Source organism: Astyanax mexicanus, chromosome 21, assembly GCF_023375975.1.
Source record: "Astyanax mexicanus isolate ESR-SI-001 chromosome 21, AstMex3_surface, whole genome shotgun sequence".
NCBI classification, from domain to species: Eukaryota; Metazoa; Chordata; class Actinopteri; order Characiformes; family Acestrorhamphidae; genus Astyanax; species Astyanax mexicanus.
The window spans coordinates 28487638-28515623 of NC_064428.1; the positions used below are offsets into that span (position 1 = coordinate 28487638).

The 27986-nt window shown below is 37.5% G+C and overlaps 1 protein-coding gene across 2 annotated transcripts in view; it reads left to right on the forward strand.

The window, feature by feature from the left end:
• nlgn4xa (neuroligin 4 X-linked a) overlaps window positions 1–27986 on the forward strand; it is a 170765-nt gene that overhangs the window by 12604 nt on the left and 130175 nt on the right. Inside the window, exons 2-3 of one of the 2 annotated variants that reach the window (XM_049470139.1) lie at window positions 1782–2557; window positions 25888–25947. In XM_049470139.1, the coding sequence (XP_049326096.1) occupies window positions 2080–2557; window positions 25888–25947 (538 nt within the window). In that variant the 5' untranslated portion in view covers window positions 1782–2079. The remainder of the gene's footprint in view (window positions 1–1781; window positions 2558–25887; window positions 25948–27986) is intronic. The other variant, XM_022674683.2, reaches the window with a different exon arrangement.

Genomic DNA, 27986 nt, shown 5'->3' on the forward strand with positions numbered 1-27986 from the left:
GCTCAGTCAGCAACCGTCCCCCTCGCCAACTCCACCATAAATCTAGGCCACTAATGCGAACCAAATGTGCATGATCAATACATGTGATTAACATGCCCTGAATCCTTTCTGGGAATAATAGATGAATGTACAGTGTATTACTATAGCAGCGTTTCATCTGTATCTAAATTAAATGCGCTGACTAAAAAGGAAAGAGGTAGGGAAATGAGCTAGTTTTGCATCCCATGATATTTGCCATGAGCTTTGGAAGCTAAAGGACACTGCATTGACTTTGGGATATGCTTTTAGGGCCTCCTGCATTGAAGGAATCACTGCCAATGCGATTCCTGTTCCATTTTCGCTTGGACAATTTGAGCCAGATGCCGCAGGTCATGATCATTAACACCCACTGCGCTCGGTCCACCTCCACTGTCCACTGTGGGTGGTAATGAATGCCTTCCATGATGCGTTCCTGTTTCACTTGCAATGTTAAATGTCCGCCCATGTTCCATCCATCTGTGCGCACGGACAATTTGAGCCAGATGCTGCCGGTTATGATCATTTCCACCCACTGTACATTGCCTTGCCATTAGCACACTGGATTGGCCAATGTATATATATATATATATATATATATATATATATATATATATATATATATATATACACACACACACACACACATATATATATATATATATATATATATATATATATATATATAATGCAAAGATATATATATATCATAAAATTCAGAAATCAATATTTGGAATAACCCTAGTTTTTAGTTTTTTAGCACAGTTTTCATGCATCTTGGCATGCATGTTGTCCTCCACCAGTCTTACACACTGCTTTTGGATAACTTTAAGCAGCAAATTTAAGCAGTTCAGCTTGGTTTGATGGCTTGTGATCATCCATCTTCCTCTTGAATATATTTCAGAGTTTTTTCTTTTTTTTTGGTAAAATCAAAGAAACTCATCAATATATATATATATATTTCATGGACAAGACACTGTCCATATTGCTGTCCCATGACTTTTGGCATGTTGGCTTAGTTGTGAATAGTACAAGCACAGGCAAACTTTTAGTATTTCCCATGGCCACCGATGAGAATTGCCTGGCCATTTGATGCACTCTTGAGTTCAGGCGGATGGAAAGTAATATCACAATATCACTTTCATCATTGCATCATTGCATCAAGAAATAGAAGCATCTTTTGTCATAAATGTGTCGCTTTTTTTTCCCTAGAGAGCCTGTGGAGAGCTGATGGAAGAAGAGACTCTGAGATATCGATGGGAAAATAATGAAATTATCCGCTATGGAAGAAAAAAAAAAAGTGCACCAGTTGCTTAAAGTTCCTCAGAAGATAAAACAATCATAGAAAGACATTTTCGATGTGATAGATGTGTAACCTTTTTTGATTGTTTCTTTTTGTCGCGATATTGACCCGACGGTGGAGCGAATCGATCTCGTTTTATGTTTATGCTGCAAGAATTCCACGGGTGTGATGTGCAATGTGATATAGTCAATCCTCCCTGTTTTCCAGACTGCTTACAAACTGGGGAGTTTCGTAATGAGAATCGTATTTCAAAACAGCCACGGCTTCAACCTAGGCCTTCACGTCTCTTCCTCTCAAGTTGGCGGTCCATCATTGTGCTGAGTGGGCATGTTTGCTGGAGATTTGTTGTCTGCTTTGACTGGAAACCTTTGCTTAAAAGGATTTGGGGATTTTGTTGCATCTGTCAGCATTGTTGGGGATGTATTGTACTAAATCTAAATGTATTGTACTGTTTGTCCTCCAGGCAAACCACTGAAGATGGACTGAAGAGGTCCGGACTGTAAACGGTTGCAGAAGAGGACGTACAAGAGGACTAAGAAGCTTTTATTTTGCGATAGGATCGTTTTTTTAGACGCAGTTCAAGACCTTCCTAGTCTTCCTAGGATGGGGGGAGGATTCAATATCGGTGATCTGATTGGAGGGTGTGTTTCCCATCAGCTCTGCATCATAGTCTAAGGAAGTCTAAGGATTTGCCGTGGATGATCAGGCGGTGGTGAGTATAGGACCGTAGACACCTTCAACTCGCCAACCTCTGCTGGACCATGTTTTCACAAGAAGGACGCACATGGATACCTTCAACCATGGTCCAGCCATTAACATCGCTACCCCGAATCTCTAGGATCGTAGTTCTCGTGGCTTGTCTAGCCACTTCCTGTCTAGCCGCAGCTCAGGCACAACAGCATCCCATCGTCACTACAAACTATGGAAAACTGAGAGGCTTGAAAACGGCGCTGCCCAATGAGATTCTGGGACCTGTGGAACAATACTTGGGGATTCCCTACGCTCTTCCGCCTACAGGCGAGCGGAGGTTTCAACCACCGGAGCCACCGATGTCTTGGCCTGGGATCCGAAACGCTACTCAATTTGCGGCAGTCTGCCCCCAGTTTCTGGAGGACCGCTTTTTGCTCAACGATATGTTGCCTGTTTGGTTCACCGCCAACTTGGATACAGTGGTAACCTATGTGCAGGACCAAAGCGAAGACTGCCTGTACCTCAACATCTACGTCCCTACAGAGGATGGTATGTCCAACTTTTTCTTTATTTCACATAAAGTAGTCTTTGCAATCTTTCCATTCTTTATGTTTTTTTCCTTATGGTTTATCCTTGGTTTCTGAGGCAAATGTTTTTGGAAAATTTGTAACAAAAGGTTAATGATGCTGTTTCAGGAACTTACAATGGTTTTCTTCATTCATTCGTATAGCTTCAAGCCGCTTAAGCAGTGCTCCTGTAATGATCCCAAATGAGGGCAATAGATTGATGTGGTTTACAGATTCTGGATCTGGATCCTAAAAGTGCAATCAAAAAATGCCCAAAACTTCCCAAAATCACTTGTAAAGTCTCAGTGGCTGCAGGATAGCGGAAATCTGCCAAGGCTCTCAAAGGAGATTTTAACAGTATTGATTTTTTTACAGTGCTGAAGCCCAGGCGACGCTTTCATAAATCAAAATATCACGAACCATCTTTTCAGAGTTGGTACAGGATACTTGTTTTGTCAGATAAATGTCTTATTTGGTTTATTTTAGATTTGGAACTTTTACAATGCATGGGATCTATACCACTACACAGTGTTAGACTTTTTTCTTTCTTTTTGATAAATTTTTTCGGTACCTGGTTCCTGTTTTTCACATTGCAGTGTCAGGTTATAGTGCCCTCTCTTTTGCTAGTACTAGCAAGTACTAGTGAGCCAATTTTTAGCTGTGGAAACAAGTCGAGAGAACTCGACTTGACCTGGTTTTCCGTGTTTCCAAGTTTCCACATCACATTTGAGTTTTTACTTAGCTCACTTGGAACAACGAGCAAGCATGTGCTATAAAATTACTTTATTCTAGATATCAGGGGCCAAATATGCCTAGTGGAAAAGCAAAAAAGCAGACTAAAGTCTAGTTGAACTGAGTAGTTGAGTATTTCAGTAGTTAAGTAATTGGAAAAGCAACTCTGCTTAACTTTTTTTTGTTTTTTTGGTAACTTGTACCTTGTGTGTGTTCAGCATTTTTTACTTAGTCCCTACAATGGAATTAAATGTGAGTTGATTCCAGTCTTCAGGTTAATTTTTCATGTATTTCGCTTCACATTTTAGTCTCTACTTGGCTTGATTGGAATCACAAGCAAGCATGTGCTAAAAAAAGTCTCCGGTTCCAGGTACGGGGTACCAAATTTGCCTAATTGCTTACAATGCTTAAAATAACTATCTAAAAAACACTTGAAATCAACCTTAAAACAGTACTTGGTTGCAGGTACAGTGTACCATTAGGTTAATTGTCCAAATGGAAAGCAAAAATTAATTGTAGAGTCAGGTCAAACAGTTTAGATACCATGCAATGAAGTTAGTGCTTGAAATAATGTGGGATTTTTGGGACTGCTGACATTACTTTTAGTTTTTTTAAATGATTCCATTTATCACCAAATATTTCAAAGCTCTTTTAGAGATTTAGTGTTCATTATGTCCCCTCGTAAGTTCTAAAATGCATGTGGAGGACCTTGATCCTTCCAGTTTAATAAACCTGTGCTCACAATCGATAACCCAGTCGGGATTTTGGGGCTGTCAGAGGTTAGGAAGTGATTGTTCTAATGATCCTGCCTGGAGTGTGTGTGTGTCTCTCTCTCTCTCTGTGCTAAATTTAGCCGGGACTGGATTGAAAGCTAGATTAAGGAGGAGAGAAAAGGGATAATCTCACAATCGAAAAAAAATCAGGGTACAAAGAACAAGGGCTCTAATTCCAACAGATTCTGGTTAATTCTTGTGGAGAGGGCAAGCAGCCATGCCCACCTCTTCAAACTGCTGCTGTCTTATTATCGTGACATTGCCTGGGCAGGAGTCTCTTGACGAGGCTTGTGGTGCCAGGGACTTGATTATTCAACCATGTGGAGTGCCTACGTGACTCAGCAGGACTTGAATTCATGTCCCTGTACATCTTCTGCTGCCAGGGATCTTCTGCTTACTCAGTAACAGTGGGCAGATCGGCTGAGCGGTTGGGGATCGTGACTTGTGACTAGAGGTTCTGGAGGTTTGGTCCTGGCAGGGGACTCTTCTTGAGTTAGTTTCCCATGTGAAAAGACCCTCAAGAGTTTTGTGACCAACCTCAGCATTAGCGCACTAGCGGTACAAGCTGGTCTGCTTTCTGAAGAGCTAGAAGGGTAGAAAAATGCCTTGGTTTTTTGCTTAGTAGGTTCTGGAGGTTTGATTGTTGCAGGGAAATAAGTGAGAACCTAATAACAGAGGGTCATAGGTTACAGCCTGTAAGCTTCATGGATTAGTTTCTAGTGTGAACAGGTCTTAAGAATATTGTTACCACCCTTAGCATCAGTGGTACAACCTGGTGTGCTGCTGGATCAATATTAATTTTGTAAGGATGGGCTTATTAAAGAGCTAGAAGGGTAGAACGGCTATCTTTTTTGCTTAGTATGAAGCCAAGTCAACCAATAATGCATCAACATTAGGACATTTGCACCTGGAAAACTATTACCTTGACATTGTGCAGGAGTCTCTTGACGAGGCTTGTTGTGCCAGGGACTTGATTATTCAACCATGTGGAGTGCCTATGTAACTCAGCAGGACTTGAATTCGTGTCCCTGTGCATCTTCTACTGCCAGGGATCCTCTGCTTACTGAGTAACAGTGGGCAGATCGGCTGAGCGGTTGGGGATCGTGACTTGCGACTAGATGTTCTGAAGGTTTGATCCGGGCAGGGGACTAAAGTGAGCACCTACTAACAGAGGGTCACAGGTTACAGCCTTTCCCATGTGGATAAGCCTTAGAGACTCAACATTCAGTATCAGATGTACCCCTTGATCTGTTATGGGGTTAATAATGAAGCTTACTGTGGAACTACACGGGTAGAAAAAGCCAGACTTTTCTACTTAGTATGACTCCAAACCAATCACCGAAGCATCAACATTTGGAAGGTAGGGAAGGAGTCTCTTGACAAGTCTTGTTGTGCCAAGGACTTGATTATTTAACCATGAGGATTCATATCACTGTACTTATATCTTCTTCTGCCAGTGATTCTCTGCCTACTAGTAACAGTGGGAGGATTTGAGACTGAGCAGTTGAGGGCTTGTTACTTGCGACTGGAGGTTCTGGAGATTTGATCCTGGCAGGGGACTACTGTAAGCACCTTACAACAGAGGGCTACAGGTCATTTTTTTCACTGTGAGAAATGTTAATGTGCTCTTTGCAGCCGTCATGCCCTTGAACAAGGAATTAATGCTATGTTTCTCCAGTGCGCCACTGTTCCTATGGCGCCTTCGCTCCTTCTCAATCAAGGATGCCTCTTGAATAAAGAACAGCAAGTTCCCAGCGGCCCTACCTTGAATAAATGAGGGATGTTTGAAAAATAAAATACTGCTCTGAGCAGTAAAGTGTACTGGGCCGTGATATTAACATGAGAAGTGGGAGATTAAAGAAATAGCCTAGCATTTTCAACCTAACCTTTACCAGTAATATACCTTCAATTACTAGAGTCAGAGACACCAGGTACTTAAAATAGGCTAGATCTTTTGACCATGTTTGTGACTAGTATCTGAATTGAATCCTGAAGAACAATCTTTGTTTGACCATGCATTCAAAGCACTGCTCTGTCACATAGTTGAAATGCATCTCAGACCACTAGCTAAAGGGATTTATCAGCCTTTTAGCTATATAGTACCCTCTACACTTTTCACAAAACCAAGACTTTAATCTTTAATCTTTGGGCAGTCTTGGTTTTAAAGCATCCATAGAACGCAGACATGTTTTTTTTTAAACTGTATAGCTCTGCAGTCTGTTTTTATCTGTGTAGAAATCCATACGACAACATGAATATTTACAAATGAATGTCAGGCCAGATTTTTGAAGTGTGTTTTGACTGGATTTTGTTATTGTTTGTGCGTCTAACTGACTAGACACTCCAGACACAACATACTGATTTAAAAAATGCTGAGTATAACTTTGGTTCAACTGACTGTTTGAAATCTGAGGCAGGAAAAGGGCTTGAAAAACCCAATCTGCTTGCAGTCTTTAGCAATTCTGATGGTTTTTGTAATTTTTAAACCAATTTGGGGTGCACTTGCCAGGGTTAAAACAGCAAAAGTTTAATAGTTTGGCAAAAAAGCCTGGTAAAATAAAAATATATATTTTTTTTAGCTGAAAAAATCACTAAACTGCATAGAAATCCACACCACTAGCAAACTTAACATTTACTGATGAAAAAAGTCAGGTCAGACTGTTTGTGAGTTTGTTTTGACTGGATTTTGTTATTGTTTGGGCGTCTAACTGACTAGACGCTCCAGACACAACACACTGGTTTAAAAACTCTGAGTTATATTTTGGTTCAACTGACTGTTTGAAATCTGAGGCAGGAAAAGGGCTTGGAGACCCAATCTGCTTGCAGTCTTTAGCAATTCTGATGCTTTTCTGAAAATTCTAAACCAATTTTAGGTGCACTTTCCAAGGATAGAACAGTAAAAATGTGATAGTTTGGTATAAATTGCTTTTTATGGACAAAACAGTCAGTTTTATCCAGACAGTTTAAAGGAACAAAAGCCAGTTTCAAATAATATATTTGTAAAAACAATTGCTAAAAACCTGGTTTTTAAGTTTGTTTTGACTGGATTTTGTTATTGTTTGAGCTTTTAACTGACTAGACACTCCAGACACAACATAAAAAAATGCTGAGTATCTTTTTGGTTCAACTGATTGTTTGAAATCTGCTTGCAAACTTTAGTAATTCAGATACTGTTCATAATTTTCAAACCAATTTGAGGTGTTCTAGCCGGGGATGGAACAGCAAAAGTGTAATAGTTTGGCATAATTCTGATGCTTTTTGTAATTTTCAAACCAATTTAGGGTGCACTAGCCAGGGTTGAAACAGCAAAAGTGTAGTAGTTTGGCATAAATTGCTTTTCTTGGCCAAAACAGTTTTATGATGGAGACATGCGTTTTAAAATCGTCAAATGTGGGGGGTTGTGGAGAGATGCGTTTTAAAATCGTCAGCGGCGGTGGGGGGATTGGTTGTGTTAAGAGAGATACGTTTTAAAATCCTCAGCGTCCTGTCATTACTTTTCCGCCGCGCTCCGGAAATTTGTTTGGGGCTTTGATTTGGCGTCCCCTCTAGTGCAGCGCCCCTATGCGTCGCATAGGCTGCATACCCCCTTTTTGCGCCACTCTGGTCCAATGAAGGTAATTTAAACCAGGACATTTTTCCTCACTTTTTGAAAAAAAATCCGGGACGCCCGGGACAGGACGTGAAATACGGACATGTCCCGGGAAATATGGACGTTTGGTCACCCTAGTTTTAAGAAATATATTTGTTAAAAAATATGCTAAAGTCTGGTAAAATTATTAAGACTATTTTTAAGTGTGTTTTGAATGGATTTTGTTATTGTTTGGGCGTCTCACTGACTAGACACTCCAGACACAACATACTGGTTTAAAAAATGCTGAGTATCCTTTTGGTTCAACTAAATGTTTTAAAAAATCTGAGCCCAATCTTTAGCAATCTGATGCTTTTCTGAATTTTGTAAACCAATTTGGGGTGCACTAGCCAGGGATGAAACAGCAAAAGTGTAATAGTTTGGCATAAATTGCTTTTTTTGGATAAAAAAAAGTCAGTTTAAAGCAATAAAAGACGGTTTCCATGAATATAGTATATGTAAAAAGTAGGCTAAAGCCTGGTAAAATTGAAAAAATTAGGTGTGTTTAAGCCGTAAAATCACTAAACTGCGTAGAAATCCACACCACTAGCAAACTAAACATTTACTGATAAAAAAAAGTCAGGTCAGACTGTTTTAAGTGTGTTTTTCATTGGATTTTGTTGTTGTTTGGGCGTCTAACTGACTAGACGCTCCAGACACAACAAACTGGTTTAAAAAATGCTGAGTATAATTTTGAAACTTAATGTTTCAAAAAATCTGAGGCAGGAAAAGGGCTTGGAAAACCCAATCTGCTTGGATGAATTTGGCAATCTTTAGCAATTCTGATGCTTTTCGGAATTTTTTAAACCAATTTAGGGTGCACTAGCCAGGGTTTGAAGAGCAACAGTGTAGTTGTTTGGCATAAATTGCTTTTTTTGGAGAAAACAGTCCGATTTTTTTAATCGGACAGTTTAAAGGAACAAAAGACAGTATGAAAGAATATATTTGTGAAAAGTATGCTAAAGTCTGGTAAAGATTAAGCCGTAGAATCACTAAACTGTGTAAGGAATCCACACCACTAGCAAACTAAACATTGACAAATGTTTAAAAACTCAGACCACACATTTTTTAAGTATGTTTTCACTGGATTTTTTTTGCTTATTTGAGGCAATTGACTCAAACGGTCCAGAATAGGGCTGCAACTAATGATTATTTTAGCAGTCGACTAATCTGATGATTATTTTTTGGTTTAGTCGATTAATCAACAAATATTTCTTCCATGTCCTCCATATCTAAAAATTATAGAAACAGCTTAACATGAGATTTAAAAGGCAATTTAATTAATCGACATTGTCGACATTATATCGACTAATCGTTGCAGCCCTACTCCAGACACAACACACTGATTTAAAAAAAATGCTGAGATTCCTTTTGGTTCAACTACTTAAAAAGGGCTTGGGAAACCCAATCTGCTTTGGAAAATTGAGCAATCTTTATCAATTTGGATGCTTATCAGAAGTCGACCTGAATGAATTGAGCTAAATGCAAAGTACAACTGCATATGCAAATAGGTATGTCAATCACTGGCCTGGTTAGGTGTAAGAGGTCCCTTTCGTCTCGTCAAATCTGTGGCCCCTCTCTGTCTGGACCGTGGCAGACAGGGCTTTGCTGTTAGCTTTTGGACTTGGCCTGCCAATCATGCTTTAGCGCTCAAAACTGCCCTTTTCAAATCCTGTGTAATGTGGAAACATCCTGCCACTTCAGGATCAGAGGGAGACTTAGAGAGACTCCTCTCTCTCTCTTGCATTCTCTCTCTCTCTTTTTCTTTCTCTCTCTCTCTCTCTCTCTCTCGCTCTGTCTCTTTTTTTTTGCTAGCTCACTCGCTCTCTTTTGCTCTATCTCTCTCCTTAAGTATGGAGACAGATTTAAAATGCCCTTTTATTGCGGCAGCATCTCCTTTGAGAAGGAAGCCAGAGTACGGGCCTGGCACGGTCAACCGGGTTCAACTCCTCTTCGTCTGAATATTACGCTACGCTCTCTTCGTTTATTCCCGACGGAGCTCTGCAGAGCCGCGGGGACTTTGGGAGGAGGGGGCGATAGAGCGGCGTAAATACTCGTTCTTTTTTCCCCCTGTTATTTGTTTTCTTATTTATTTATTTCTGGGCTACGTCGGAAATAGAGCAAAAAAGGGGCCTCGCGGTCGGTTTAGCGAGCTTCGGAGCCGGGCTTTATCTTCCCGCGCAGCGAGTCGCGCTCAGGCAGCGGAGGTGGTGTCCCGTTTCATTGTGAATTAATCAGAAGCGATGCTCTTGCCTGGGGGGACGTTCTGGGTGAGGAGACAATGGCGCAGTGGGTCGCTCTCCACTCTTTAATTGCGAGCGTTTTTTTCCGCCATCCGCTCTCCGTTGGGCGGCCTTTCAAAACAAGCCATTCACAGAGACGCAGAGAGAAAATAGGAAAACAGCAGTCCCGATAAATCACCGCTTGTTACCTCCAGTGAGCCTACGGTCCTGAGACCCCCCCCTCTCCCCCCGCATCCCGTGGAATAATAGCCTCTTTTTTTTTCGGCCATGCAGAAACACAGGCCTCGCGAAGAGACAAGAGACTCCACAGGCTTGCAAACGCAGGATGTCGCAAATCAGCATGGGGTTCCCATATGGAACGGACATGGATGGTCATTTCCATTATGTGTAATTGATACAGCCCCCCGCAGTGGGGCGGTTATGGGGTAATTGCACAGTAATGGTATAAACACTCCTGCGGTAATGAATTTGGAATAGAATGGAATTCACTGTCTTGTCTAATACTGATGCTGTTTGTATGTTATACAATAAGCCGTTATCTGGTCTTAGTTGGCCATTAGGATCTATGAGGCTGTATTCATTCTTCTCAAATCCAACTTATCTTGAAGATTCTGACATTTGTTTCTACTTATTTTGAGTTCAAAACACTTCTAAAAAATCTAAAAAAGACTAAATATGATAAATTATAAAAAGAAAACTAAATAAACCTACTTTTATTATGCTTTTTAAGACTAAATAAGATTTTTTGCTTGGCGTTAGATAACTTCACTTGCTAAGATTTTGTTTTCTGCAGCATAGAAGTTTGTTCAGACTTCTCTTGCAAACAAATTTGCATTTTTTTTTAGTAAAGCTTATTACTGTATGTTTCCTACACCTATATGACGTCCATGTCCATGCTCTTCATGTCTTGTCTTAGTTTACCATTAGGATGTTTAGAGCTGTGTTCATCAACCATTCGTTCTTCATTGAGATTTTGAGAATCCAAATTTTCATGAAGGTTCTGACATTTTTCAATGTTTTCTCATCTGGGCTTTGTTTAGTTTTTTTTTATTAGCACAGTGGGATTAATCTAAGTACACTGGAAAAAATCACTGGCAAAACTAGACAAAATATATTTAATTTGAGATTTAATTTCCAAACCTGGAAAACTGACGACAAAAAACACAGCAGGTCTGAGGCTAAACAAAACATATAAACACGATCTGGACAGAGTAACAGGATACGGTCAAACAAAAAGCACGACACAGAACAAAGGAGCACATGGGGTATTTATAGACAGGCACACACTAGGGACACCTGTGGAGGTAATGAGGGGGGCAGAGTACATATGAGACAGGAGGGGTTACAGATGACAAGGCGGGACTAAGGCGGAGACATGACCAAAACACAGTAGCACATGGCTGGGAATCATGACAGAGAAAACAGAGGACAGGAGCAGGAAGGAACCAAAAAAAGGAAAGACACTGGACAGACACAGGCTAAGGTGGGACAATATGCTTATATCAAACAACCCAATCTGCCAGTTGGGGTAAGCATTTTTTTCTTAGTGAATTTGAAGACTTAAACCAAGCAAAAATCACAGATTTTATTTACTTACTTATTTTATTTAATTTTGACAAAAAGAATCAGAATTTTTTCTTAGTGACCTTTTGCGCTTATTTTGAATTGACATTACTACTTATTAGTCAAGTGTTAGCACACCTGGAGTCTTGCTAGTCTTGCTTGGAGGTGTGGACTAGAGCTAATTTAATTTATTAAAACAACTTTTTTTTATCAACTATTCAAGTTTGCTCCACACAAGAAGGACACTTGTGTGAGCTATAGCATACAAAAAAGAGCTTCAATAAGGATCTTTGATCAAAAATTGTTGATTTTTTGAAAGCTGAAAAAAAAAAAAAATTACAAAGTGATTTTATAAAGACTTTAGATATTCACCAATCTACAGTAAGATGACAAATTACAAATACAATTGCAGAAAAGCATGAAATTCCAAAGGGTTCAAACCTTATAATAATATCACATTCTTGCCAGTGTATACTGGACAACATCTGGACAAAAATGAATCGTCCATCTGATCGGCCCCATTTGGAACCAAATACAGTGCAAAACCATATTGTGAATCTGGCACATGTTCTTTACTTTGAATTCAAATTTCATGATGAATGGACCAATAGAAATCCTTCAAATTTATGTATAATCAAATCTAGTTTCATTGACTTTCATTGAGAATAAAGAAGGCGTTTTCCTTCTTTTCTTATTCAAACAAAGGTTTTGCAGCACAGCAACAAAATCTTTTTTTTTTTTTGGCCAGGTACAGAAATGTAAAATATGCCTGTACTCAAAATAAAATACCTGGAAACTTATTAACACACACTAATTTGGCTTTTCTTTTATTTTTTGACAAAAAGCATTTCAGAGTGCCAGTTTCCTCACTATGCTGAAAGGAAATTTGCCAACACTGTGTATAGTCTGTCCAATTTTACATCAGTTGCTACCAAAACACGCATTTATAGATCGTAGGTCAATTATGTGTGTTTTAGTGGTGTGATAACTAATGATATGTGTATTTTTCACAGTGGAATATACTCAAGCTTGACCTTCAAATCTACATTTGGTCTAGTTTTTGTAATTATTGGAGTTAATTGGGCAATTCATGCAGCTAATTGGCCACTGTGACACAATACCTGACTCCTGCAGGAAGCAGGGCTGGGAAATGTGCAGTACTTGCTCTTGGGAGCTGTGAATTACACCTTCCAGCTCCATACATTCAGTGTTCTCTGAAAGCTTTATTAGGATTGAGGCCAGGTTGGGTTTTTGCCTGGTTATATGCTTTAAAATGCTTTGAAATGCTTTGAAATGCATGGCGCTCCAATCCAGAATGCTCCTAGTTCTGATAGCACTGCATTACTGATGGACAAAGAAATAATAGATTATAGTATTTTTATGTAATACATAAAAACTGTGCTTGAAATAAAGATTCAATCTCCTGAGAGACCTTTGATCAGTGTGCATAATAGGGATTAGTAAGACCTTACAAGTATAAAAATTAATATTTGTCTTTGTACAGGCCAAAAATAATGTCTCCATATGGTGACAGTAGATTATTTTTGTAATATTATCTTTATGTTATTGCTTAGAAATGTCAAAAGGCATGCCATATGAAGCTAGAGATGTTATTGTAAATAAAAAAAAATAGTATTAAACTTATATTTGGATGTGATTGGGGATTTTTACCTGGCCCATGTTTCTGTCTGGACTGGCTGTAGAAACTTTGGACTGAGATTCCCACAATCTTCTTTTCAATCAGTTGAGTTTAATGAAGTCATGTGACTACTAAATGGCAAGAACAGTGTCTCTATATGAGGCCAAATATTCTGTTTTCATTTATTTTTATTTTTTTTATCTTTTTATTCAGTTTTGGACTCAGTTATAGAACTTTAAGCACTTGACTTATTTGTCTTAATGTTAGTGCTATGTGATATAATGTGATATAATATTTTTATCACAGTACATTTATTGATTTTGCTCAATACAACACAATACTTACAATATTAATATTAATAGTGTAAAAGCCACATCTGGTGAAGTAATAAGTCACTTACTGACAGAGCTGGGCGATATGGTTAATACATATGGTGATATATATATGGTAAAAATACATTTTTTTCAAACTTTTTTATTATACACAAAATTTATTGCAATATTTTGAAAAAAAAAAAATCATCAACAGTGGCAGATTCTTAAAAACTGCTATTCAAATACTCGGTGTATAATACAGTGACTTTTATTCAGTTTTTGCAGAACTTCATCCAGTTAAACAGGGATGAAATGTACAGTTTCAATTCCGTTATAATCAGGTGTGCCAGCCTATAGTTTGCTGCTTATTCTAGCTATCACTGCTGGAGCAGCATTAGCTGCTAACCGCGCTAAGCGCTAGCTCATTTGCTGTTCAGAGGCGAGTATTTCGGCATGTAGCCTGCATGTTTACCTTGTTAAAACAAGCTACGTGGGACACATCGCTAGCTAATATCACCCTGGTTTACTAGAACACTTAAGGTTTCTCAGTGTAGTGCTGTCGGGTCACAATAGCTGATAATCGTGGCTAGTGCTAGTGGTTAGCTGCTAATGCTAATGCTGCTGCACCCAGCCTTAGTCTAAATCTGGAAATCTATGCGGCAAGACCTGATGAACTGGAAGGAAAACATGGTGACTCCTCTGTTTCTTACTAGTGTTGCATAATGTACCATATAATTCAGTTTGCCTTGTGTATGAAAATAGACCAGAAAATGTATATTTATTTGAAAAAATACGGTACTTATGTACAATAACATTACAACTTTAATATGGCATGCAACCTAGCAATAATAGGAAGATTTTTTTTTTGCAAAAACAACTTCCTGTACAAAGACAAAGCTTAGTTTTTATATTTATTTAGGTCCTAATAATCCCAAATAGCTAGGATCAATTAAAAATGGTTAAAATCTGATGGCACAAATCACAGATATGTTTATTGCAGCTAAATTTCACTCGGAACTGAAGTAGATAGTGTCAGATAAAAGGCCCAGTTAAGGTCAGGGCAGTTTAACAGTGTTGCCTGAGTGCAGGCCAGTCAAGGCCAACAAGATCATAACAGAGTTACAGAGTCTGTAGCCTGTTTTAAAATATCGTAATAATGACCTGATATTAAATTCAAGCTCCTTTTTCTTATGTGCAGCTGAAACAAACAGAGTCTACTCTGTATAAAAATGCAGTGGGATGATGAAGGGCTGGTGTTTAGACAGACGTGTGACCACCGGAGGGGATGTGAACTGAAAGATTGATTAAAATGGAGGCGTGTCTGTTCTGTCAGGCAGAAGACTAAAAAAATACTTCAGAAGCACTGCTGGTGTGAACTGACATGTAGGGTTTAGGGAATAAAGCAGAACAGAACAGAAAGTAATATAATTGATCTAGTGAAAATATACAAGTAATAAACATAATATACAAGTAATTACCCTATAACATAGAATGGGATAAACCTACAGAATGAACACAGAATTGAATGCAATAGAAGGATAGAATACAATAAGACATGAGCTAATAAAACATTAACAAGGCTTAGGTAATGTTAATTAAACACAGAACTACAGCATTAACCCTTGTGTGGTGTTCATATTTTTGTTAGTCGTTTACTTTGTTTACTTGTATTTAATTCAGCAAAATTAAGCAATTTTACATTAAAATGCTTTACACATGCTTGCTTCACCTAAATTGCGAGCAATATAAACAGCTTACATGGTTAATATTTGCCCTTTACCTTTCTTATGTTACATTTCTTTTAAAAAGTGCTACTCTTTTTTTATTAGTTTTTTTAAATAAAATGTAAAAGAAAATGAATTAAACTCAAGATATGAGTAGAAAATTTGTTTAGTTTCAAATTTACAAATGAAGAAATGTTTATTAGCCCTTGGCCAAACATACTGTATGTAATATAAATGTGTAGGAGGGGGGGGGGGGGGGGTGTACAGTGTGTGTTTATCGAAAATGTGTATTGATATATGTTTTTCACAAAAAAATGAACCAATGCCAATGAGTTTGAGTTAGAAAAAATGTTTTTTTTTGCATCATTTGATGAAAAATGAAAACGGGTCCCACAGACCCGAACACCACACAAGGGTTAATTAATGTTATTTTCACATGAACTAACGTTTGAAGTAAAGCATTTGTTAAGATGAACAAAAAAAAATCATACACTTCATTAATAATGTTAATTAAACATGTAACAACTGCTCTTCTTGTCATTTGCTTATACAATGTGCTGCAGCTATGCATATAGTAATTGTTAAATATTTACTAATTACATATTAGTTATAAATATGTTTGGCTGTGATAACACTCATGCAGTGGTTATGCAGTTATTTGTTTTAGTAACTGATATCAGTTAACTAATATAATATTATACAGTTTACATGTTTACTTCTATTGGAAATACATCTCTTCATGGATTAGAATTATTTCAATTTCACTTTACATCAGGTATATATTTATTTTACTAAATAGAGCTGTCTGTATAAGTGCTTAATAATGTTTAACAGATGTTAATAATGCTTTAAAAAGGCGTCATTGGTTACTCATGGTTTATATTTACATACAATTTCTACACTCACACATATATATAATGAAATGAAGCATAAGCACCATCCAGACTAATATATTTACTTAACAAATATTTAACGATTACCGTACGCATAGCTGCAGTCCACAAGCAAATGACAAGAAGATGAACTAATGCAGTTGTTGTTACTTGTTTACCTAACATTGTAAAGTAAAGTGTATGATAATAAAGTATATGATTTATTCTTCATCTTAACAAATGATTCACTTGTAATGTGAAAGTAACATTAATTAATGCTGTTATTCCGTGTTTACTTAACATTACGTAAGCATTGTTAATGTATTAACTCTATGTCTTCTTCGTGGTAACTAATGCATTAATTCATGTAACTAATGCACACTTAATGTAAAGTGGTACCAAAGCATTTATTTGCAGAAAATGAGAAATGGCTGAAATAACAAAAATTATGCAGAGCATTCAGACCTCAAATAATGCAAAGAAAACAAGTTCATATTCATAAAGTTTTAAGAGTTCAGAAATCAATATTTGGTGGAATAACCCTGTTTTTAATCATAGTTTTCATACATCTTGGCATCATGTTGTCCTCCACCAGTCTTACACACTGCTTTTGGATAACTTGATGCTTTTACTCCTGGTGCAAAAATTCAAGCAGTTCAGTTTGGTTTGATGGCTTGTGATCATCCATCTTCCTCTTGATTATATTCCAGAGGTTTTCAATTTGGTAAAATCAAAGAAACTCATCATTTTTAAGTGTGTTGCTGTGTAGATAGCTCAGGTTTACGGCTGTTGGGAGCGGTTAGAGATGTTTGGAAGCTTGCGGTCTGGCTGTGAGCAGAAGGCAGTGACAGGAGGATGTGTTGGAGTGATAATTCGGACACGTGGAGGCGGCTGGATCTCCTCTCTGACAGACAGCTAGTGGCATGCGGACCCAGGCGGGGCAGAGACGACCGAGGGCCAGGTCAAGCAAAGAGAGCATCCGAATCTGCTCCACACAGCTGCGGATCGGCCATGTGGGACTGTCCTCATGCTCACATACACACACACACACACACACACACACACATGTATTCACATTTGAAGGTTTGGAGTCGCTTGTCAAATATAAATAGGACTCTCTGGAGCTGAATCCATGACCCTGTTGGCAGCATGCCTAATGCCAGGGATGGACTATATAGAGGGGTATGAAGCCCTCCAGCATTGAGATGTGGAGCAGTGGAAGAACCGTGCTCTCTGAAATGTTGGTGCTCCATGCAAATCTGTGTATCATTTGTTTTTTTAGTTTTTAATTAAGAATAACACACTTAAAGTTCGTGCTATAAAGTGTAATATTGGCACTGCTGTGCTGCGGTCATAGGCATTATACCACAGTCAGTTCCGATCCTGCAATGTGATTGGCTAAAAGGCGTTCTGTAAGTGACATTATCAGCCGGTAATGCACTGTAACCAAAGCTCTCCATGTATTACTCATGGAGATTACCACATACAGGTAACCTAGCAGCGATGCAGCGCTTACAAGCCAAACAGCGCAGCTACAAACAGAGCAGCAATGGAACTATTTTAACACTTTGAGTGTTTATAACCACACAGATCCTATTTTTGCGTCCTCTATAACTCAAAATCTTTCAATAAACAGCGATAATGGAACTGTGGTATAATCTCAATATTACACTCCAGGTTCATGCTTTAACGTATAATATTAGCCAAAACCCAGTGTGTCGTCAAAATAAGTTTTCAGATATACAGCTCTGGAAAAAAAAACATAAGCGACCACTTAAAAATGATGAGTTTCTTTGATTTTATCCAATTGAAAACCTCTGGAATTTAATCAAGAGGAAGATGGATGATCACAAGCCATCAAACCAAGCTGAACTGCTTGAATTTTTGCACCAGGAGTTATCCAAAATCCATAGTAACTTTTGCACCATAAAGTTATCCAAAAGCAGTGTGTAAGACTGGTGGAGGAGAACATGCCAAGATGCAGGAAAACTGTAATTAAAAATCAGGGTTATTCTAAAAAAATAATGATTTCTGAACTCTTAAAACTCTTTTTGAATATGAACTTGTTTTCTTTGCATTATTTGAGGTCTGAAAGCTTTGGGTCTTTTTTGTTTTTTTCAGCCATTTCTCATTTTCTGCAAACAAATGCTGTAAATGACAATATTTGTATGTGGAATTTGGGAGAAGTGTTGTCCGTAGTTTATAGAATAAAACAGCAATGTTCATTTTAGACAAACATATATCTATAAACAGCAAAATGAGAGAAAATGATTCAGAAAGTGATTCAGAAGTGGTTTCTTAATTTTTTCTAGAGCTGTATACAGGGAGTTCTTTAAGTCCTTTAAATGGGACTATATAAATTCACCCAATTCCTCTACTTGGCTTGCATGTCCTCCACATCCATCCCATCATGCTGCTGCAAGTCAGCCAGTACCTGTTAGCGCAGTTAGCCTCTACGCTAATGTGCTGGACGTGTTTGACCGTTGTAAAGCGTTCCTCTGTCTTTCCCGGCACCGGGGTGTTTTTAGAAGCTAGAGACTGATGCTGGCCTATAGCACGCCGCCGGCTGAGTTTAATTATCAACAAGAACAAATAGCCGCCCCCGATCGATCCGACTCAGATCAATTCATGCACAGCCTGAAGTAAGCTGTGCTTCTCAAACGCGTATCGACATAACCGACGACGCTGCCATCTCAGTTACTGAGTCATCTATCTGTCCGCGTCCGATGATGTCATTGCCTGTGCCGGGCACTCGCCGCGCCGAGTGCGCTAACATGCAATTTGTCACAAAGCTGTCAGCATCATGGACTATGGATTAGCCTTAAGGGAGTGGTCCATGCAACAGCCCTCATTTTTCATCAAAGCTCAGTACACTCAGACCTGTATATATATATATATATATATATATATATATATATATATATATATATATATATATAGACAGTACTCGTCAAGAGTTTGGGAACACCTTAAACTCAGTGGTTTTAAAAATGTCTGCATTGTAGATTTATACTGAAGTCATTCAAACTATGAAGAAAAAAACGTGGAATAATTTAGAACACAAAAATTGTTTAAAATATATATATATGTTTTACACTTTAGATTCTTCAAAGCCTATATGAACAATGGTGCTCCATTCACCACTTTTGAATTGGGTTTTGGTATGAAGTGGCGCCATATTATTGGTAGAATAATCTACGTTAATCAGTAAGTATGGACAGGAGGTCCCCATTCACTCTCATTGGGAGTTCATTTTGGGAGATAATCCAGGCCCAGTGCTCCACCCACTAGCCCTATTTAAACCCCCACTTCCTCTCCACCTGCGTGTGGCACAACTTGGCACCCACCTCCTCCCCATCTTCCACCTTCTTTCTCTTCTTTACCTCTCATTGCGGGGGGGGCCATCAGTTCGCCATCAGGGCGTGGGTTAATACTAGCAAAAAGAAGCCAAAAGATGGCAGAAATGGAAGCTGTCATCTTGTGTGGGCTTGCGCAGTAAAGGCAAATTAAAGTATCAGGGATGCACACAGCCAGCGCGTCAATCACCACATCGGCACGCCCCTTTAAAAATCATGAAATAACTCCTATAAAACACAGTAACTGTATCAAAAAAAAAAAAAAACACTGGGGGTTATTAACATAGGAAGGGGGGTTTGCAGAATGTACAGAACCCAACATCCAAAAAAAAATATTTGATGTGTAATTTTACGTTAAAAATTCCCTCATCTGCATTTAAATGAATAGAAATAGGAGGGGTTAAAAGTTGTACTGCTGTTGTCCCGTCCATGCATATATACAGTCTACGCTTCGAAGTAGAAGCACCTGTTTCTTAGATAGAGACAGCTTTGAACATCATCTTCTTCACATTTTCTCATTCAGATTTATGAGGTAGAGTCACCTGGAATGTTCAGCTTTCAGTTAACAGCTGTGCTGAACTCATCAAGAGTTAATTACTTAAATTTCTTTCCTCTTAATAAAGTGTTTAAAAGCATCAGTTGTAAAGTTGTGAAGAGGTAGAGTTACAGGTATACAGTGAATAGCTCTATTTGAGTAATGTTCAAATATCCCATATTATGACAAGAACTACTCAACTAAGTAAAGAAAAAAATGCTTTAAGAGAATTGTAAAAAAATTGAAAATATACTCAAGTGCAGTCGCAAAGACAATCAAAAACGTAATGATCTCATTAGGACCGCCCAAGAAAGGGAGGACTTTTGGAAGAGTTGCATCTGTTGCACAGGATAAATCAGTCAGAGTTCCAGACAGGCAAATCTGTGTTCTTTGGATGCACCACTTTTGAGATGAGTCGCGATGAACTTGGGTATCAAGTGGTCTCACTAACCTCACTTGCTCTTGTAACTGAATGCAATCAAATCCTCTCAGCAATTATGTATTAACGGCAACAAAAGCAGAATAAACTCTTGTTTTAATGTTTTAATACTCTTGGTTTTAGAAGAAGCAATACATGAGCAGGAGTCCCAATACATTTTTGTTCATATGGTGTATTGGGTTGTAGAGGTTTCTAATGGCGTCTTATAGGCAAGCTCTTGCACCAAACAGTTTGTTCTTATTAAAGCAACATTGTGGAAGAGTTAGGGACTAAGAGATGAGTTACCTCACTAACCCTTGCTCTTGCAATCAAATTCTTACAGCAGTGCCAATCCAAAATTGTCCAAAAACAGAAAACCTGGACAGTAGAGACAGTTATTAAATCAATAAAACAGAATAAACTCTTTGTAATAACCTTGATTCCAGAAGTAATAATGGATGAGCTGGTGTTCCAACATTTCTGTCAATATATTATACTTCTGATATACTGAATATACTGAATGGTACATGAGAAAAATGATAAAAAAAAGACAAATTTTCAAAGGAACAACAGCGAAACAGCGAGCAGTCATCTGTGAAGCGTCGCTCTTGGGCAGTGGTGACTCAGATGGCATGGCTGTCCACTCCGTCTACCCCCAGAACAACCCACGTCCAGCACTGAAGGGGGGTGGGGGCGGGCATCGGAGGGGGTGGAGCAGCCGGGCACAGCAGACTCGGTGCTCCACTCACATTAGGAGCCGTGCCATTCCCTTTTATTCAGTTATTCTGTTGTTGTTGCAAATGGGTGTTTGAGTCATCGCGAGTCTGAAAAGACGGAAACTCACGGTAATTGATTTTACAGCAATTTGCAGTAATGCATGTATTGACCCCAAGGCCGCCTAACAGCTTTTTGGTTTGTTTCTTGCCTTTTTTTCCACCTAAAATAAAAGAGAGAGGGATAAAACCTTCTGAAGAAGAAAAATAACCTAATATTTAGATACTTCCTGATAGAATTTTTGATAATAAGCTTGGCTGATTCTTTGATTGCGGGGCCTACAATTACCTCAACTACCTCCAGGTACAAGAAAAGAAAGAACCTTGAAAGAAAGACATTCTAGCTTTATCCTTTTGTTGTATTATTTCCCACAACCTGGTATGGTGGTTGTTTGAGTTTGTGGACGAGAAACAGTCAGGAATATGCTGAGGAAAAATACGGATCAAGACCAGCTTTTGATGGTAGCTGATTTTGGATGTTTTAGGCTGGTTTTAGATGGTCATAGTGGACGAGAAGCTGGTTATTTAGATAGGGACACAGACACACAGCCAGCTAACTGGATAACTGGTGGAGTTTGTTGTTAATTGAGAATAGACTGTTTGAAACATAGATTTAATTATTTAATGATGATTTTGTTGCCTTTTATGTATAAGCCCTTAAAATTCTCTGTAATGTTAATTGAAGACATGCAGTTTTATTTCCATATTTTTCTTTTTTTTCATCTCTTGGATGACCAACATATGGCAAATTTATCGTAGTCATTTTATTACATTTCTAAATTGTCTAAAATGCCAACTTGCTCTACCTTCATTAAAATGTATATTTAAATGATTATCATCTATGTTAAGCTTTATTTGTAGGACCAAGAGTGACTGGATAAAGATTTCATAGTCAGTCACAGTAGTTCACCATGTGACGTACCATGTTTTTATTGTATTTAAAAGCTATAGGAACAAGATTTGTGTTCTTGTTGGATGCGCAGTGTTTTTTCCTGTATGGGTGGATTAGCTAGTTTAGAGCGCAGTTTGGATGATTAAGTAATTATTAGTGGATTTTCTTAGATTTATTTGAGAATCTCAGAATATCAGATTTACTACAAAATGCAAGTTATATTTGACTTCTGTTCTCTCCTCATGTGATTTTATCATATCGTCGCTGTCCAATAAAAAACAAGCATCTCCGTTTCCGTCGATTTTTAGTTTACTTCATAATTTGAACAGACAAACTGTCCCTCACACTGTGCCAAAATTTCTTGATGAACAGACCAATAGAAATACTTAAACATGACCTGAAATAAACTCTTTTTACATTGGCTTTAATTGAAAGTTTAGAAGGTTTTTCTCTTTCCTATAAAGTTGCTGTTTTGGAAATACTTCTTTTTCATCAGACAGTGACAATATCAAGTAAATGCAACAATATAAGTAAGGCATCACATTATTGGTAGAGTGATCTACATTAAACAACACAAATTGGGAACTTGGGCACTTGTGGGTCTGTGGAAGGAAGATAAACCCAAATAAAATAAAATAAAAACCTTGACAAACTTCTTGTATAGATGGTGTTTTCCAGGCTTTGGTGAATGATAAGATGTATTTGATAGTTGCGAAGAAACCACATGGCAGCTAGCTGGCTAAACTCTAACAGCAAGGATGCTTTGTGACAAAGCTTGTGATTGGCTAGTAAAAAAAGAGTCACGCCATGAAACAAACCTTGGATGATTTTCACGGGCAGCAATGAGTAACAGCAATGTGTGGGTACAAGAAGAGCAAAATGGGTGGTTAGATACTCACACAGACCTTGTTAACACAGCAAAACTCATGAAACTAAAACTTTGAGAAGTTGTGGGCCTGTGAAAGGAAGATAAACCCCCAAAAAAGGCCATGGAATACTTTATGTGGAGATGGCATTCCCCAGGCTTTGGGCGAAAGATGAGATGCCTTTGAGAAGAAGGCTAACCCTTAGAGAATATAAAATATTTCTGAAACTGAAGTTAAAAAAAGACTGGAAATGCTGGTGGAAAGACGATCTCACAGATTAGTTTTGGCTATCTACAGGAGTTGGACAATGAAACTGAAACACCTGTCATTTTAGTGTGGGAGGTTTCATGGCTATATTGGAGCAGCCTGGTGGCCAATCTTTAATTGCATTAATTGCACATTGCACCAGTAAGAGCAGAGTGTGAAGGTTCAATTAGCAGGGTAAGAGCACAGTTCTGCTTAAAATATTGCAAGGCACACAACATTATGGGTGACATAGCAGAGTTCAAAAGAGGATAAATTGTTGGTGCACGTCTTGCTGGAGCATCTGTGACCAAGACAGCAAGTCTTTGTGATGTATCAAGAGCCACAGTATCCAGGGTAATGTCAGCAAGATACCACCAAGAAGGACCAACCACATCCAACAGGATTAACTGTGGATGCTGTAAGAGGAAGCTGTCTGAAAGGGATGTTCGGGTGTTAACCCGGATTGTATCTGAAAGACATAAAACCACGGCTGCTCAAATCACAGCAGAATTTAATGTCCACCTAAACTCTCCTGTTTCCACCAGAACTGTCCGTCACCACAATAAATTATTGTGGTCTAAAACCAGGTGTTTCAGTTTCATTGTCCAACCCCTGTAGTTTTACAAAGCACCAAGTGGCAAAATCACCAAACGTTACTCTCTGCACAATGTTATTTTATCACTGTGATATGTTCAAGAGTACTGCAGCTGCCCAAAGAAAGGAGTTGACTTCAATGCTAAAGATAACGGAAGCTATATCATTTGTTCAGTTTGTATTTTAGCATTTAGCATTTCAGATTGCAGGTCAGTAATGCTGTATTTTAAAGCCGTTTGTGTTCACATTAAAAATAGCCCATCTACATGGCCTGTGATTCTTATTTACGCTTTAATGTGCCAAGATAATGAACTCAGCTTCAGGAATGTTCACTCACTAGGCACTTCAAGGTCGCTGTGTCTGCTCCTGGGTTGTTGTCCAGAATTTGTATTGCCGTAAATACAAAAAGACCTGGCAGCAAAAAAAAAAAAAAAGACAAATGATTCACTGATGCATCAGTATCACTGAACATTTGAACCATGAATATTTATGATATTTCATTGCACATCAATCCATCTGTAGCCTGGGTTTGATGTGGATTATGAGAGCTGAATGTTCTTTTGTTTGCAGGTGGTGATTTTTCATTAATTCTATTAATTAGGGATGCGAAAAACGAGATTTTTGTCAGAAAACAAAATTGATTAAATAAATTAAACATTTGGGTTTTGTTAATTGTGCCACTTATTTTTTTAACCTTAACCTTTAGTCAATTTTCCAAAGAGTGCTTTATCTACACAGGTTGTGATTTAATAGACCAGTCAGAAATTGAACTTGTTTGGTATAAATAATAATTATAATAATAATAATAAAATTGATTTATGTTTTCAGCCAAACAATCAAAGTGTTTTTTTTGTCTTTTTTGACCAAATATTTTTGGTTGCCAAAAATTTGGTGCATCCCTACTATTAATGAAAGGATTCTGAGGACTCAGAACAGGCATGTCAAACTTTGTCACGCTCAAATTACCAAAAACAATAATAATTAGGAATGCACCCAATCAAGATTTTTGCCTGAAAACAAAACCGAACAAAATGTATTTTTATTAAATCTGCCGCTTACTTTTTATGTAACTTTTGATTAATTTTACAAAGAGCACCTCACTCCACAATGGTTGCAATTTGACAGAATCATCAAAAGTGTACTTTATTTGTTATAAATAATCAAATCAAAGTTTTTTTTTTTTTTTGCCATTTACGAACAAATAACTTTGGTTGCCAAGAATTTGATTCATCCCTACTATTAATGAAAGGATTCTGAGGACTGAGAACAGGCATCTCAAAATTTGGCAAGCTCAAATTACCCTAAAGGTAATTGTTCAAAAACTAAAAAAAAGGGCAAAAACTAAATGTTTGACCAAAAACAAATCAGAACAAAATTAATTGAAATTTGAACATTTGGTTTTCAATAATTGTGCCAATTTTAACTTTTGTTAAAAATACATTAAAAATGTATTCTGTTTGGTACAAATAATAAAATGTATTCACTTCACACACTGCATTTATTTAAATCATTTTGGTTGCCAAGAATTTGGTGCATCTGTACAATTAATAAATGGTTTCTGAGGAATAAGAATAGGCATGTACAACTTTGGCAAATAGATTGTAATATGCAAAAAAATGTGTACATTTTTGGCCGACAACAAAAAAGAAGAAAATTAATTGAACAAATTAAACATTTGTTTTTTTTTAAACCTTTGGTTAATTTAACAAAGAGCACATTCGGATCATCCAAAAAAAATATTTATATGGTATAAAAAATAATAAAATTAATTCACTTATTTGCAGAGAATTTGATGCATCCCTACTATTAATAAGGAAAGAGGAGGATTCTGAGGACTGAGAACAGGCATGTCAAACTTTGGCGAGCCCAAATAATAATAAAAATATATATTTTTACAGTATCAACTTTGTAACCCACTGATACTTGACTGTAAGTAACTACCGTACCTTTTTTTTCCGGTCACACCTTAAAAAAATAAATAAATAAATAAATAAAAATAAAAATCATACAATCATTTTTCATGTGTTTTTATATTGGCCTTTTTTGTAAAATTTTTTTTTTTTTTTTTTTTTTTTAAAGCTGATGTTCTTAAAAGTCTGTTCCCCATTTATCCCCTGTGTATTTTTCTCCTGTTGTTGACAGTAGGAGCCCACACAAACAGTCAAGGCGATGATTTCACCAATAATGAGGGTGGCGAAGACGAAGGTATTTTTTCTGTCTTTTTTTCCATTTTTCCCCCCTTAAAAAAAAAACAAAAAAAAAAACAACCAAGACTTGACAAAAGCCTGAAACTCATGCATGAGAACGAATCCTACAGATTTTTTTTTTTTTTTTTTTTTTGGAGCTTAATTTGGCTTGGGTTCCCCCCTTTTTCTCCTCCCCTGGAGATGCACGCATCTCTTGGCTTTTTCTTTTTTCTGTAGTGTTAATTTTTTTTTAACCTCTTTCCTCTTTGGAGATGTTTAGCACGGAGAGTCGGAGGGCTGTGTGTCGAGAAAGATACTTTCTGAATGGAACATATATATACAAATACAGACATATCTGTGACAAATCCTGTCAGTGTTATGCTAGTCATGCTAGCTATGCTTGTAGCTACGCTAGTCGTGCTAGCTGTAGCTCTCACTCAGACACTCCCTTCCCCCCCAGTGCTGCAAAGTGAAAGATGTTCCACTGAGAAGTCTGCATGCCTTTTTTTTCTTTACCTCCTGAGAGAAATGATTCCAGCCATGTTTTCCCTTACTTTCTATCTTTCTGTTACCTCTTTTCTTTCCTCCCCTCCCTCGTTTTCCTTTCTTTCATTGCTCGGTGAAGCATGAACACTAACCTGTGCTGTTTTGACTATGGGAGATCTGTTCATTTTTAACTCCTGCCATAAAACGTATCCTATAAATAACTCAAAATTATCATGTTTAACCTTTAATAAATTAATGGCTTGCTTCTTTGCATGGTGTAACACTTGGACAAGAGTTTTGTGAGAGTTTTTCAGAGAAAGAAAAGAAAGAAAGCGGTTGAGTGAGCGTGGACAAGTTTTTAGCTTGCGTTGCTAATGTTTTGCTAATCATGATAAACTGGTTAACGTGTAAATTACATGCAGATTTGTACAAGATGTGCATGAAATGCAGTCGTTTCTGTGAACATCTCATGTTGGAATTGGGACACTTGCCAAGGGAACATATGGGCATGGTATGCTCTGGTATGACTGACTGCTTGTGTTTAAATACGGGTTAGTTTTAATTCATTTGTTTTTTTATGGTAAACAGTCGTTCACGTCACACTTTTAGGTCATCAGCTGTTACATAACACTCTCAAAAACAGAGCTGCCTATAAAAAGGGTTCTTCTGGGGCTGGATGATATGGTAAAACTGTTATACATGTATATATTTTTTGACAATTTAGATCAAATACAGTTCTGGAAAAAATTAAGAGACCACTTCACTTTTCTGAATCAGTTTTTCTGATTTTGCTATTTATAGGTTTATGTTTGAGTAAAATAAACATTGTTGTTTTATTTTATAAACTACAGACAACATTTCTCCCAAATTCCAAATAAAAATGTTGTCATCTAGAGCATTTATTTGCTAAATGAATGAAAAATAACAAAAAAGATGCAGAGCTTTCAGACCTTAAAAAAAGTTCATATTTATAAAGTTTTAAGAGTTCAGAAATGAATATTTGGTGGAATAACCCTGGCTTTTAATCACAATTTTCAGGCATGTTCTCCTCCACCAGTTTTACACACTGCTTTTGGATAACTTTATGCCTTTACTCCTGCTGCAGAAAATCAAGCAGTTCAGTTTGGTTTGATGGCTTGTAATCATCCATCTTCCTCTTGATTATATTCCAAAGGTTTTCAATTTGGTAAAATCAAATAAACTCATAATTTTTAAGTGGTCTCTTATTTTTTTTCATAGCTGTAATTTTGATTGCTGAGAATTTGGTGTATCCCTGCTATTAATGAATGAGGAGGATTTTGAGGACTGAGACCAGACATGTAAAACTTACCGTTTTATAAAGTATTTTAAGGCCCACTTAAAATACTTTTTAATTTTCCATAATCTTCCACACTACAATTAATCCATTAAACATGGTTGATTGCACTCTTTGTAATGAAATGAAATGCGGTGTATCACAATAAAAAAAATTACTAGTTGCTAGTTCCTGTTTTAAATAACTCTTTTCATGAATGGCGTTGATTAGTTCAGTAGCTTTTTTAAGTGACCTTTAAAATTACCTTTTTTACCATG